The sequence below is a fragment of the Argopecten irradians genome, chromosome 5 (assembly GCF_041381155.1).
Source record: "Argopecten irradians isolate NY chromosome 5, Ai_NY, whole genome shotgun sequence".
Taxonomy (NCBI): Eukaryota; Metazoa; Mollusca; class Bivalvia; order Pectinida; family Pectinidae; genus Argopecten; species Argopecten irradians.
In genome coordinates, this window is record NC_091138.1 from 20964268 (window position 1) to 20980476 (window position 16209).

Sequence of the window (16209 nt, forward strand, 5' to 3'; positions counted from 1 at the left end):
GTTTCTGCATTTTTCTCCGCGGAATAGAGACCCGAGTATTATGGGATGGTAATGGTGGGCGCGTGATTTTGAACAAACACAGAATGCCTGCCCAGAGAACAGGTCTGTAGTAGTCAATCGACATATACAACTTTTATATACCACTGGTATATCCACAGAACAATATCTCATTAAGAAAATCGCCTATTTTATTATGTGATATTTTGGATGTTTGCGTGCATGTCGATAAAATAACAGGACGACCCCTGTGTAAATTCGTCGCTTCGCTTCAGAAAGTTGAGATTATTTTTATTTACGTGCATAAATAGGGTGCACGTGGCATTGCTAAACCATTGTCAGTAATGTGGACTTGATCAGATTGGTGTGGTTATTCCACAGTTGTATTTAAATTGTCAGATTAATGTTTTTCGATTTACACAACATATTTCGCAGTTTAAATTTCCCTGCATTCCTGTCGGCATAATGGCGCGCCATTTGATTGCAATTTAGGCCTATTGCAGTAAATTGCAAGCTTCCACCTGTGAAGCAAATATATAAAATGTGCAAATTCACCGATGCAGATCAAGTAAAATTAGTATTTTGCTAACCGTTTATAGTGCACGGTCTTATCGGTTGCAAGTTTAGCCACATTGTTCCCGGAAGTGACGATAAATGCACAGCAGGTGCAGCTGAAGTACCAAAGGAACTGCATGTTTTAGATTGATTCACTAATATAAACTATTTTGTTCGTTTTATAGATATTGCAAAAGTTACTTCATTGCATACATTGAATACAAAAATAAATGTATGGTGTTAAATGTCAGTTTTTCATTTTAATTATTCTTTTGCTTATCAAACATGCAGCTATTTTGTAGCTGCACATTTGCTGCATTTGTGTTTGTTTTTCTGAGGTAATTTATTGTGTCATAAGCAAATATCTTGACATAGCACAATCTGATATAGACCAAATGATTTTCAATAAGTTTGTATACTTGTTTATCCTTAGTTAAGTTATTTACTTTTATTTTTATAGTAGAATTATAATGTAATATATATATATATAATCTTGAGTTTCTTGACAATTCAATCACTGATATTTCATGCTGTGATTTTCTGTAATAATTGATTATTGTCATTATCTTTGCAATGAAAGATAGACACGCGACTGCAGGCAAAAGAATGGTTATGACTCAGAATGCATGTATTTGCTATTTCAAATATTATCTGAATTTATTTTATATTTCAGGCATAGGAAATAATGAAAATCTAACAGTTGTAACAGTTTCTAGTGATGTAACAAACACGGATGTTATAAACAGTTTGCAAAGTACTGCATCAAACTATATTGACGATTCAACAACTGTGACTTACGAGCCTGCTGAAAATCTGGATACCCCTTTGGATACCTATGAAATATCTTCCACACCAGAAATTGGTGGAGTGGAAACTGTGTTAGTGGAAGGTCAATCTATTGATCAGACTTCTGGCTCTTCAGCCACATCACAGAATGATTCCTCAGCTAACAATGCCAAACAGCCAGAAATCATTTATGTGTCTCAGCAGACAGCTGCTAGATCTACACCGGAAGTAATTGTGGTATCGCAACCTTCGACTACAAAAACAGCTACCGTTACAACTATCAAGAGACCTTTATCAGGATCTGGTAGTAGTCCAGTAGTAACTAAAGTGATAATTACAAAGAACCCTAATACTAGTCAACCTCAAGCCATGCCTATTCAATTAAATCAGGTATTGGGTCAGACTCTGTCCTCTGGTGGCCAGGGTATCAGTATAGTACCACAGGGCTCACAGACTCCTACAAAAACAATAACTATATCTCCACAAGGTATTGTGTCTGCTTCCACTGTGAAGCTAGCATCTTCTCCGGGTAAAGTCGGAATACCGGTGCGACAACTTCCAATGTCACCCACAAAGACTCCTACAAAAATAACAATGATTCCTGTGTCAGTCGGAAAATCTCCACAACGGATTGCTCCAGCTGCAATATCTATGTTAGCAAAAAATCCATCAGAAACAATGTCATTTACACCAGTGACTATTTCAAGTACAACTGGAAATACTGTGACAGTGTCTAGGCCAATAAATATGATTACAATGTCACCGTCGAAGGTTATAAAACAAGGGACTGTGGTATGTGTTTACAACTGTTTACATGATTTTAAAGAATAAGTTCCTTTTGTGCATTTTTACAGCACTTCAGCTATAATGTTAAATTTCATTAAATTTCAAATTTTTTTCAAATATATGATGTTATTAATCCAGGGCTTTCAACATGATTTGGGGCCGATCCCATTCCCCATGGCAAAAGCTCTCAATATTTCCCAGTTCAAGCCTTAAATTTCCGCAAATGAAATTTTCTTGAAAACTGTCCTAAAATATTGCATGAAATTAGTTGGTTAAGGCTTTGAATAATTGTCAATTGGCTTCAGAAAAGTACATAAATACACTCGAAATAAAAAAAAAAAAATTTTTTCATACTTTATTTCATCTGTCATAATTTTTCCCAATTCAAGTTTTGTCGCACTTTTCCCCAAATTTAAAGCCACAGGCCCCATTCCCAATGCTGTGAGAAAAAGCCCTGTGATCAAAATTTGAATGAATGTGATACAAAAGTTCAGTAAAAAAATCCTGATAACAGTAGCAGTTCAATTAATGAATGTAGTTTTTTCCATAAACTTAATAAAGGTTAGTAAAAGGTATTGACATTAGTAACTTTCCCACGTTTTATACATTTTGAAAATTTGATGTGTTGGTTTTAGCTTCAATCTGCGTCTGGCCAGACATTGCTGGGCAGTAATCCTCAGATCATTACACAGGCAGGTATGAAACACATGGCCATTCCTCTGTCTGGTGCCCACCCAGTCCAGGGCAGTAAATTCCAGTATGTACGCTTAGTCGCCCCTTCCTCACAAGGTAAGCATATTACTTGTTTCTCAGGCCCACTCTCATCATTTTTATACTCTCCAAATAGTATACAATAATCACACTGCTTTCTTGTCATTATTTTTTTTTTCATTTGTGAAAGAATGAAGAAAATTTTAATCCTAAAACCTAATGAATAAGGTCTTTATATTAATGTTAATTAGAAAGAACATTATGAATAATTACACAATTCATGTGATTGGATATTACCGGTAATTCATATGATGATCTATATGTTGTAAATGCAATGAACACTGTAATGTATACTTACTTAATTATGTTTATATGGAACAAATTAAGTTAATTGAATAAACTATGAATACTTTTACAGCTGGGAAAACGACAGCAGGTCAGCTAACATCTGTGGTACAAGGATTACAGGGATCTAGTTCAAGCACAGTATCTTTAACACAACAGTCTGGACAACAGATGAAAATCACACTTCCAGTACAAGTAAGTTAGACCCTTAGCACAAGCTAGAAAGGACAGATAATGATAGTACAGATATCTTGAAGAAATGATTGAAATGTGTTATGATGTGTCTTGAGTTTATATGCATAGGTCAATAAGTATTACCTATGCTGTTTATATGTTATATCTTGACCTCAATAATAAATGCTCAAAACAACAAATTTTTAATAAATCTTGTCCAGTTCCTATGAAATGTTATGGAATCTCTTGTTTATACCTGAACCACCCAAAGACAATATGCAGATACATAATATGATAATTCGAAGGTAAATGTACATAAATGATACCAGTCCTTATAGTTCAAATTACATGGTTGTGTTTTGACATATTTGTTTTCTAAGACTGACCACTCCTAATATTTTAATGGATGCTAATTTATTAATCAGAAAACCATGGTATCCCAAGCCGGTGCAGCAGGTGTGCATCGGATCCTCTTACCCGCTCAGCCAAACCAATTACGTACTGTTGGTACCACGACAACAGCTACAACGCTACAGCAGATCCGACCGGCAAGTTCGGGGTCACTTGGACAACTGCCTGCTGGTGCCACCATTTTGTCTGCGGGTAGCAGTGCTCAAGGCTTACAAGGGTTTGCTCTGGTGCCAGCATCTTACCTTACACAGGTCAGTTCAGAATATTGATAAAACCTGGTCATGCAGAAAAATTCTCATTTCCTGGCCAGTTTGAAAAAATTATTGGAGAATATTATTTATGCCCCATCATTAAAGCATGAGATAGGCACCATATATTTTAACCTGTATCAGTCCAGTCATGTCTCACTTGGATATATTTTGGAGGCTGGCAGACATTTCATGTTTCTTTTATTTACTGTTTACAACAAAATTGGGCTGTAAATGGTATAATAAAGATCTGTTTGAGATCCTCTTATCTGCTTTGAATTCCATTAGGTCCCCTGAAAATAAGATTAATTAGGACCCTGTATCTTTGATTTTGGAGCCCTATTGTAATCTCCATTTCTGTTCTTTGATCTTTTTGTCTTGCTCTATTGGTTTCCAAAGGTAAGTTAAACTGAAAAGTGTAATTACTGATTGTTCTTTAATTTGTTATTAATAGGTTTTGTATTTTTTCACATGATAGGTGAATGCATTTTCTTTCAGATGCAGCAACCAGCCCCAAAACCAGTCGCTCAGGTGGCGCCTCCAGAACCGCCAGTTCAACAGAGCAAACAGGATTATATTGCTATCGCCAGTAACGACCCTTCCGTTAGTGCTAATGCTATGGCCAGAAACTCTGTGAATGGCCTAAGGTATGTACATATACCAAAATACAAAACAACATTGTTATAAGTGGATACTATTTCTGTCAGAAGGCAGCATACATTCTTAAATTTAGATTTTTTCAACCCCTATTTTAACATTAAATTTGCATTTAAATTTCATAGGAAAATTGGATATCAGTTCTAGCTGAGACTTATATTGAAAAGATGCAATTGTTGATATGTAAAATGTTGGTGTTTGAAAGCATTATTTTTTTTTTAACAAAGTCCTGTGATTGAGCCAACTGGTGCCCGACCGAGAAAGCCATGTAATTGTACAAAATCCCAGTGCTTAAAGCTGTAAGTATATATATATATATAATTGTATCTGTACACACTTGAATTATAATTCCTGTTGCCATAACTATTATAACACTGTTTAATTCACTTCGTCTGTGACTGCAAAATTATTCCTTGACAATAATTGTTCTGTAACTGTCTGTCAAATGAACATAAATATTTCGAATAAAAAAAGGGAAAAAAATTCACCTATTACCTATTGGTAGGGTAAATCCTCAATTAATTCTCCATTGAATTATATATAAAGATGTAAGAATGGAAGTAAAATAGCCTCTGTTAATTATAAAATGGTTTTATATTTTGTATGGAAAAGAAAATCTAACGAAATAGTTGAATTACGTTTAAAAGTTTTGTACTCAGTACCTTTTGACTGAAGTTTCTATAGATCAAGGATAATTATGCAATAGTCATGCTATAAACTGGCTGAATTTCATGGTTAAAATTTTCAGATATTGTGACTGTTTTGCCAACGGCGAGTTTTGTCATAACTGCAATTGTAACAACTGTGCTAATAATCTGGATCATGAAGAAGAAAGATCTAAAGCTATTAAATCTTGTCTGGACAGAAATCCAATGGCGTTTCACCCAAAGATAGGTAAGAATATCTGGTAGACTAATTGAATCTTTCACACCTTTGAGGTGAGACTAATAGAATCTTTCACCCTCTTTGGGGTGAGACAGGAGATCTTAACCCTCGGGATAAGATTCTTAAGTTGTCAAACACGAGGCTTTGATTCTTTTTCTCTTACCCAGTGTACCACTTTGTGTCTCTAATAAACGTGTCTTTTATGCAAGCGAGGATGACGTGACCTCAATAAGTCGCCATCTTTGTGACATCATTTCATTGTTGTCATGACGTTGTAATACTATTATCGCGACGTCATGATACTGTTGTCGTGACGTCAAACAATTGTTAGGCACGTGCAAAGATCTCATGTAGCTTGTCTTTACCCTAGGGTGAGATAGAAAAATCTCACACCGGTAAAATTTCGTATATCCTTGTCCACGGTAAGAGAAAATGTTTTCTCCCATACATATGAAAAAATGAAATGTGGTAGACAATGTTTTCTCCCGTACATCTCGGGGAGATCTTAGTCTTAGAAATATTACTTAGCATTTAACTGAGATAGGAAAGTCATTGGCTTACATTTCCAGATGTAGACAGGAAAATCTACATACAACTTTTTCTTGTCCTTTTATAGGATCGTTTTTTATCCCCCGCTTTCACCGAAACGGGATATTAATTTTGGTCTGCCCATTTTTCTGTCCACCTGTCTGTAACGCTTGGTTTCCGTGCAATAACTGCCACAAATCTTAGGCGATTTTTTTGTAACTTGGTCACTTGGTTAAATGAGCCAAGGGCTGGAATGGATATGCTCGGCACTTTCATCGGACCCTATTTGGCAGAGTTATGGCTCTTTGATTAACAAAAAACAGCATTTTCAGCTGTTTCTGTTTAATCACTCTTGCAAATATTACCGGATTTTTTCGAAACTTGCTAACATGGTTTAAATGTCTTAGCCAAGTTTTATCAGGACTTTGATTGGACACTATTTGGCGAGGTTATGGCCCTTTGATTAACGAAAAACACCATTTTGGTCTGTTTCCGTTCAATAACTTGCAAATATTACAAGATTTTCTTGAAACTTGGTAGCATGGTTAAATGTCTGGGGGCCTTGGTCATGTTTGATGGCACTTTCATAGGTCCCTATTTGGCGAAGTTATGGCCATTTGATTAAGGAAAGCGCAGGATATTAATTCCTCAAATTTGCTTGTTGAGATTACCTTCATGTGTTTTTACTGTTGTAAATAGGTAAAGGTAGAGAAGGCAATGGAGACCGTCGCCATAACAAGGGATGTAACTGTAAACGATCCGGATGCCTTAAAAATTACTGTGAATGCTACGAGGTAATTATCCATTTGAAAAATTGTAAAAGAATAATATTTAATATGGTTATTTTACTATAGTTATGGAAGGGTGCAAAGAAACTTGAATACTTGAATAGATTTCACCTCAGAATAGAAAGTCAATGCCTAGTTGCAACCAAATCATATGTGATGTGCTTGCATATATGGGTTGGTTAAGCAAGCCAAACTAATTGTCAATCTTACAGACCTTGTTTGTGAACTCAACTGTTTATGGGAAGATGTATAGAGAATAGAGAGATATATGTTCAGTTTTTTGACAAGTATTCAATATTTTACATTTCAACAGTAATTATCATTGTAGTCTCCCCCAAAAATGCTTAAACTGGTGTATTCTATTGATATAATAGCGATAAGTTCACATTGACCTATATTGGACCCTTACCATAAATTATAATCAGTGGGTTTAACCATGACCTTTAGTAGTTACTTATACCTTTTAAGTATGGAAATGAATACTGATCTATCATCTGAGGATGATTTTCACGTTCATGTCAAGTTTCTGTATAAGTGTAATGAAAAAGTTTCTGAGCTTGGAAAATTGTATATACATGTAGATTTAATGATTTATTATAACCATACAGTCAAATGTCTAAAATATTCATATTATTATTTCATTAAAAGAGCCAGCATCATTTTGAGTTAAAAGAGATTTTGGCCTTTCTCTCTTACTTCGACATTGGGGCAAACATTATATAGTGACTTTAATCTTTCTCTTATTTCTACCTTTCTCTTTCAGGCAAAAATTATGTGTTCAAATCACTGTAAATGTGTGGGGTGTAAGAACTTTGAAGAAAGTCCAGAAAGGAAAACCTTAATGCATTTAGCTGATGCTGCTGAAGTACGTGTCCAGCAACAAACTGCAGCTAAAAGCAAATTATCATCACAGATTTCTGGCATACCATCAAGGCCACCAGTTTCCTCTGCTACTGGAGAAAGGTAAGCTAACGTTAGGAAGCATAGCAGCTTAAATTTTAAACTTTCTTCCTAACGTCGTTGTGGTGGATATTAATAATTTGTCTACCGTAAAAACTTGTGTAATTTGCGCACTTTTTCTGTGCAAAAATAAAATTTGAAGTTGGGGGTGCGCAAATTATATTGATAGAGGAGATTTAAAAATTTTACGGGGAAAAAATCTGTCCATTCTGAGGGGCTGACGATCTATGAATGTTGAGGTACCGCTCTGTGTATGGTAGCCATTTTATATGATACAAGGTATTAAAGATTGTAAAAACAATGCCTCACCTATTAAAGTGGATTATCTAAGGCTAATTAAAGTGTTAAGTTATGATCACATTGTCTTGTTTCATGGCGACTGAGAGCATGGCTTCTACTGACAGCAAGCGATTATACCCTGTGCACCTCGTAGTATAATGGGACAGCCACAATCAGTGACTTTGGCCGGGTCAATCTAGTTTACCTGTATTTTTTTAGGGGAGAGAGGCTGTAGAGAAAGTCTGTAGAGAGTGTGTGTGTGTATACACAAACATACGTATACCCCAGCTGCAGGCCGTGTGCAAAAAGTCAAAACACACGTGGGATTTATAAGATGCCTAAACTGACCTATATTTAGGACTTTTAATAAGTGGTTTGCAATTTTATTACTGCAGAATTAACAAGCTACAAGGTTAGTGACATATTCAACCGTATTGATAAATATAATTAGCCATTAGCTTTGCACATGAAACCTTACGTAGGGCCCAGCTGAAGGCCGTGTGCAAAAAGTCAAAACACACGTGGGATTTATAAGATGCCTAAACTGACCTATATTTAGGACTTTAATAAGTGGTTTGCAATTTTATTACTGCTGAATTAACAAGCTACAAGGTTAGTGACATATTCAACCGTATTTATAAATATTATTAGCCATCAGCTTGGATCTGGTACCGTACAGGTAGTGAGTTTACTCGCAATGTGATTATTGCAAGCTAACTTACGTATCCGCTAGCCGATTGCTGTTGATTGTTAATGATCTCAAACACACTAATTACTTATTGTGACAATTTTAAACAAATAGATTCAAATCTTTTTAAATGGTCCTGATTACTATTCATGTGTAATATCTCAAAGCATTGACATGGGCACGGAGTACAGCGGACCGGACCGCCGATGTTTTAGACATCTGCAAGATATTTTAGTTTCAGGTTAAGGTGGCCAATAAAAGAAAACAAACACAATGCGGTTTTAATATGTTATTTCTTCTTAATACAACACTTCTTTGTGCAAGTTGTCAAGCATTTCAGGGGAATATTTTGCATTGAAATTGTCACCTTCATACATCGATTTTGGGACTCCCTGGACATCGTTTTTCCCAATATTTTTGATGCGCAAATTACACTGGTGCGCAAATTATACAAGTTTTTACGGTACTTAACAGATTTTTTTCAGACTAATCCTTTTGAGACTATATGTACTCTACCATTTCATACATGAAATTAATGTTATGAAGACAATTTTGTCCTGCTTATATATCTAAAAGATGTTTTGCAAAATGTAATAGATATCAATGATTTCAATAATTATGTGTGATTCTTGTACTAATTTGGCCCTATCACTTCCAAAGAAAGTATTATTAACTGAAGATTGTTTGGTTTTGTCCAGACTTCCCTACACATTCATCACAGCAGAAGTAGCAGAGGCGACGTGTGCTTGTCTGCTAGCACAGGCAGAAGAAGCAGAACGACTCAAGATGCCCCCTGTTGTTCAGGAACGAATGGTGATTGAGGAATTTGGTCGTTGTCTTCTACAAATCATCGACTCCGCAAACAAAACAAAAGGTATCATCAATTTATTGATTCAATCATTCACATGTTCAATCATCCATACATTCAATCATATCAAAAACTCCCTTATACAGGTAAAAATGGACTTGGTAATTACTCTTTAGCACTCTTTCTCTACATAGAACATCTAGCTCATTCTGTATTTTTGCATCATTTACTCTGCATATATTATCTCCTTCCTAGCTAAAGATGGGCTAATTAAGCTGCATTGACTGGGTGCATATTGGTAATTTGAATGATATTGTTTATAAAATTGGACACACAAAAATTTAAGCATAGTAAAGGTTTATCACTGCAGATAGGCAAACATATGATTTTAAAAATGAAAATGTTTACCTACATATGGAATACAATGTGGTTATTTTTGAAAGCTGGGTGAAAAGGAAGTTTGATGATTTTTATTGCAGAGTTAGTGAATTCAGTTGACCCCAACTGGGATGGTAGATAGGGCCAGGTAAATAGTAGTGTCTTGGAGAATGATTGATTTTATTTGTTGTTTTAAGGGAAAAAAAGTTCTTCTATTTACAACTGATACTTCTCAGTGAGGATTTATTGGTAGATGTTTACCAATAAAAATGTAATAAACATGTTTTTGGAAGTCTCTTTTATGATCTCATGTGACCATAAATTATGTGCTTTAATTTTTGTGTTAAATTTAAGAGTTTGCTTTTACTCATTTACCCTAGAAATTTTTGAGTGGACTGTTTCAGCATTTGAGTAAGAAGAACTCGCATGCATCTGTATGGGTGTATAAGTTATAGGGAACATATAACTCCCTGACTTTGAGTATCAGTTGTTAATGAAAGAGCTGGATCAGTATTTGTCACTAGGTGATAATTTAGTTTGTTTCTTATGTAGAATCTGAGTTGAATTCCTGAGACAAGATGAGGCCCAGACAGGACACATCCCACTAACCTGAGCATGCTGTCCTTCCCTGTACCATCATATCTGTGCATGCAGTAGACCACCGTCTCCATCTGTTGTCCTGCATGTTGCCCTCAAGTGTTGGCCGTTCCTCCATATCCATCTCATCGTCCTTTCATCAGTGCATTGTCGTTATCATAAACACCAATCTTTATCGATCACAATCTAATCTTTACAGGCAATTTCATATTAATGTATGCTTCTGCTGAAATGATTGACTGGACTTTCTATATCAAATAGATGGGATACTTTTGTGTTAAGTAATTAAAAAAGTTCATTGAAATGGATACCTATATGATTACAAAAATAACTCATTTTTTCAAAAACAGAACCTTAATGTTATAGCATAGACATCCTGTAAAACATTTATCAAGAAAGCCTTTATTACTTAGCTGAGAAAGAATATAAACAAACAAGTATAATAGAATGATAAAATCGTTACAATGTTGTTAGCTATGTGCATTGTTCTACATAGATATACCTCTTGAAAGTGACGGAGAACCATGATTCAATGAAGGAAAATCAAGCCATGTTTGAAGACAATGATGACTGATTCTCTCGGCAGCACCTACTGTCATGGTGCCGGCCTCATGTCTAGATTTGTGACAAACTTTGATTCTATGCATCGTGTGAGAAGGAATCTGCGCGAGAGGATTCATATATAAGAGCAAGTGATTGGACTCCACTAAATTGTGTACATATGGACTGGTCGCACGACAATGAGACTATTCTCTGTATATTTACTGGTGACTAGATGTATATTATGAGATTGGTGCAAGACATTGTACAGACAAAATTTTATTTAATATATATTATGGATTCTGACACCAAACATGCCTCTTATCAAAGTGTTATCAACTATAGTCACTATGCTTTAATATCACATACTGTTACCCGGTAATCATCTCTCTGAAAACAGCCTGATAGCTTTTATCTGCCCCTTAATTCTGTCACATTTTCACCTGGCTGCACATTTCTATGTTATTTGATGAAGTAAGATTGGTAGTGAATTTATGATCAGTTTAACAGTGAGTTGAAAAGAAGCAGTGAGAGTTTCAATTTTGTGTATATTGTCATGATGAATTATGTGAAGACACCATGTGTATTGTAAAATTTGTGATTTTTTTGTAAATCCATTTTTAAGTTTAAATATGAAAATATTTTATCACACACTTTACTAAAATAACAATGTAGAGAACAAATTTAATTCCAATTTAAATGAAATTTGTTATTAAATGGGAAGTTTTATTACACCTGTTGGTTCTCAATGTAGTTCTGTAATCCAACTTACTTTCGTGGCTGCTAAATTTCAGGAATTTTGTGTCAAAACATAGAGATTCAGTTTCGGCAGAATGAAAATTTTATGGCATTGTATATTAATTGCCTTTGAGTATATATTTTAGAACTACTTATTTGCCAATATAAAACTTTGCCAATTAACTTTGATCACAAAAATTACAAAAGAAAGTTGAAATGTTTTTGCTTTACATTGTATAATCAAACTTAACAAAACTTCTGAATTCTGTGTCATAGCAAAAAATTATTATGGCTACAAAACTTCTTAATTCTGTGTCATAGCAAAAAATTATTATGAGTAATATCATGGATATTTGAGTATCCTATACTTTTCAGTTTTCATTATATTTGTTTCTAGTATATCTCTCCTCCAGTGATTAATGTATCTGAGTTGAGATAAACTGCCAAAACAGTGGTGAAATGTCATACCATTTATTAGTAAGTCTTAAGAATTTTTTCTTTTTTTGTTTCAAATGAACTTCGATTTCAGTCAATTAATTACATAAATGTATTGTTATAACATTGTGTATTGGTAAAAATACAACCATGTTTGATTACTTTGTAACATTGTTGTAACTTTATATTGTTCTTTTATTTTTTGTCATTTATAATATTAGGCCCCATAGTTTTCATACGGAATTTTGAATAAATCCAGTTGATCAAACTAAAACGGAATGTTTATGTCAACTGAGACAAAGTTGGTTAAGAATCTATGTTCTATTTCTATTTGCTTTCGGGTTAAACCGAGTTGATTTTGTGTGATCACATTTGTCTTCCAATTTTTGTCAACAATTTCAATCTAGATTTTTAACTTCTCAATTATCATAGACCCAAAGATCTGATATTGCGTCCATAGCTTAAGTAAAGAATAATATGCTCAATCAAATGTCGAGTATGACAAGATCTTTAAGCAATCAAGAGACTAATTAAGTTAATAACAGGAGTATATATACTATGCTGGTCAATTCTATCCAAATTTATTTGTAAATTAACAAACATAAAGTAGCTGATGGAAGGGGTAAAAAGGGACATAATTCTCGGGGTGACTATTGCATCTAATTATAATGGGCCTCTCTTTTTGAAGTCCTGTCCTATGCTTTCAATTCCAATATTTACTTGATCATATGATGGCATTCTTTTCCGTAAACAAGTATTTTTTCCCTTGGTTCATTGTGTTACATGCAGAGAGTAAAAACCAATTATTAAAGTAGATTGTATGATATTGAACTGCTTTGACGTTTCTTTACTATTAAATGGGAAAAGCAACTGTACCATAGGACTGCTGTAGTAGATGATTTGGTTGCAATAATTTTTAATGTGATCTTGGCCCACTATAAATTTCTCATGATATTGAAGTTGTGTATATGAAAATAATATGATCTCGTTCACAGAAAGTAATTGCCCCAAGCCTCAGACCTGTAAACTGCAATACTCTGCTCCTGATATCACAAAAGTAATACGTATCTTAGAAAAAATGTTAGTATGAGTATATGTAAGCTTTATTTTGTAGTTTTATGTTCCTCATTTGTTTATTACTCACTGTTTAAAGTTCTTTGAATAATCATCAACTTCAGAATTGTGTTTTTTCTTTCTCCTTGCTCACAATCACACAATATCTATTGAATAGTGTTAAATATCAGGTGCTGCATTCATAAAATCATTCCCGTTTTGTGTAGATAACAGATTTAATCCAACACATTATGTAGCATGCATTTATCTTTTCATGGAGAAAAGTTTTGCCTTGAAGTTAATTCCTTAAGAAACGGTGGATATTTGAATTTTTTTAGATTTCCTACAAATAGTGAAATTAATAATGAGAACATACATTGGGAACTTATATTTGTATGAGAAATATTTCATATGTACTGTAACAATGAGGTAATGATTTTTTTGGACAGACATTTCGATTACATTGGCAATTGATGATAGAAATGGGTAAAGCTACAAATATTATTAATGTCTGTAAGATTAGGGTATAATTTGTAAGATTATGTACAGGTAGCTTTAGGACTCTATACACATAGGCATGTTCTCTGTAAAATACCTAGGTAGGCTTACTGTGATACCACACATAGACGGTGCACGGCATCACAGGCTCGTTGTTTGTATAGTTTTAATGGTGACAGCCTATCCCTACATGTCACTTTTATTACCGTGCTGCAATACACACTTCAATGAAAATTAACCTTCCTTAGCAAAGAATGAAATATAGAATATCTGCCAGGTATATCATTAAGTGTAGATTTAGTTTTACTTTTTTTTTTGAAGCAAAAGATATATTTGATTCTGATGATATTCTGCTTAAAAGTTTTGTTCTTTTCTTGGGATGGTTTCTTTTTCATGTTATAATTGCTCATGTTTGTTGTTGATTTTGTGTACACTCTCCAGGTGTCTGTTGTTGATAGATATTTCTTCTCTCTCTCTCGTTTTCCTTAATTAGGATGAGGCATTGATGAATGGTTATTTAAATATATCCAGGATTTTACTAAATGACCTCAAGAATTTTAATTTCAATGTGATTTTTTTCATCCGATTTGTTCCTTTGTGAAGATGTGGAAAACATGTACATGTATGGGTGGTATTATATAGGAATATAGAGGTACGTTGTCCAGCTAAAAACAATAGGATAAATTGGGGGTAGAATGGATTTTTGATTTTGCTTACAGGTTAAAAAGGGTACATATAGGTTATAATATATGATTTCAGAATATTAAACTATAATCAGAATGTATGAATACATTATATGGATATTTTTTATATAGGGCAATTTATGCATAATTTTTGGGACAACTAGTAATTTTTGGGACAACTAGTAATTTTTACTTGATTTTTATTTTATTGGTGTTTGTTAATATTAGAGGGGCTTACTTCCTTAATAGGTGATCAATTTACAGTATTGCATATTTAATTAAATTAATAAATCATTTATTAGATGTTTTTCAACAGTCATTTTTGGTCTCATTTTGCATATACATGTAGATGGCATACATTTCATACCAATTTTGTTCTGCAGACATTTCCTCTGCTATCAATATAGATGTGAAAATTTTACTTCATTCAATGTGATTATATTAAAATAAGTTTTACAAAACATGTAATATTATCAAAGTGTTATCAGAACTAACTAACAATTAAATGTAAATTTATGACGAGAATCACTTGTATGAACTTTCAGTAATATGTAGTGTTTTTAATTCATCATTGACCATCATCATAATGTAATATTAATGCTTCTCATCATCCCTATTTGCTGTCAAACCTGTATCATCCTAACTTCTCTTCGATTTCCTATCTCTCTAGTGAAGCTGTTGTTCTGTTAAGGACAGATTGGAGAGTGTTTGATTGTGCAATAGTAGAACCGTGCGAGTGTATACTTGTTAGCCAGATCTATAGTATTGTTTCTTATGTCATCTTCATTGGAGCAGCTTGTGTGTGTGCAGCATACAGTACCACTAAATAAATGATATTCATAAAGTGATGTGTTCTGGTTTTCCTTTCACTTTGTCAAGGTCAATCAGATCATCATCAGCACCACCTGAAAACAAGTTACTTAAGCCCAGACAGTCCATGGAACTACCACAAAACAAATGCCTAAGCCAAGGCCCAACAGTCTGTAGAACAACCACAAAAAATATCCATGCCGTTCAAAAGAGCATCTGACAACAACCCATAAGGGGTCATGTTCAGATGATCGTTACACCACCTGTACATCAGATCAAATGCATTTTCTACACATTGCTGCATCATTTGAAAACGCCTTTTTGTCCCAGTATACATATACAATTAGTTTTGTTCTACTCTTTGGGTGAGATGACTAGGTACATGAAAATAATTCTGACAGCTTTTTGAAACTGTTTCATCCCCATTTAACAATGTTTGACATGTTGTGCTTCTAACATCAGCTTGCATCCCATGTTTCAGACCTTATCTGACATGATTTGTTTCTTATGAATATTGTACAATCAGAGGAAATCCTGTGAAAAGAGGAAGAATCCCATCGCTGATGTTTACTGTGAAAGATAAATGTACCAGGAGTACAGAAAGATTTCTAAAATATGGGCGACTTTTTGTGTACATAACTTACATTTTGGTGCATTAATAAGTGCCCCTCTCCTTTGTCACTTAAGCACCCTGGCCGCTAATTATAGCGAATACAGTGTATTTTAACTAGATTGACAAAACGAGTGCCAAAGTCAAGGCCAGACAGTCTAGAACCACCACAAAACAAGTCCTCTAGTCTAGACTTGATGATCTGTAGAACAACCACAAAACGAGTCCCTTTGACTTCTAAGCACTTGGGCTTTTTTATCA

General features: G+C 34.3%; 1 protein-coding gene across 3 annotated transcripts; it reads left to right on the plus strand.

The window, feature by feature from the left end:
- The first annotated feature begins 23 nt into the window (after nucleotides 1-23).
- On the plus strand, nucleotides 24-15372 carry LOC138323187 (protein lin-54 homolog). Of its 3 annotated transcripts, XM_069267598.1 has the most exons (13): nucleotides 24-102; nucleotides 1226-2130; nucleotides 2760-2913; nucleotides 3254-3375; nucleotides 3780-4016; nucleotides 4512-4660; nucleotides 4898-4969; nucleotides 5419-5564; nucleotides 6783-6877; nucleotides 7635-7834; nucleotides 9497-9672; nucleotides 10086-10132; nucleotides 11078-15372. In XM_069267598.1, exons 1-12 carry the CDS (start codon nucleotides 84-86, stop codon nucleotides 10124-10126), a joined length of 2316 nt encoding a protein of 771 aa, XP_069123699.1. In that variant the 5' UTR covers nucleotides 24-83; the 3' UTR covers nucleotides 10127-10132; nucleotides 11078-15372. The 3 variants fall into 3 exon arrangements, with proteins under 3 accessions (XP_069123699.1, XP_069123701.1, XP_069123700.1); XM_069267600.1 differs by lacking the exon at nucleotides 10086-10132 and having other exon boundaries at nucleotides 10537-15372; XM_069267599.1 differs by lacking the exon at nucleotides 10086-10132.
- Nucleotides 15373-16209: the final 837 nt, after the last annotated feature.

Bases quoted from the DNA above. Each gene is read 5' to 3' on its own strand.
- LOC138323187 (XM_069267598.1), top strand. The intron at 4,970-5,418 runs GTAAGTATATAT...TAAAATTTTCAG, and splicing joins AAATCCCAGTGCTTAAAGCT to ATATTGTGACTGTTTTGCCA. The intron at 5,565-6,782 runs GTAAGAATATCT...TGTTGTAAATAG, and splicing joins GGCGTTTCACCCAAAGATAG to GTAAAGGTAGAGAAGGCAAT.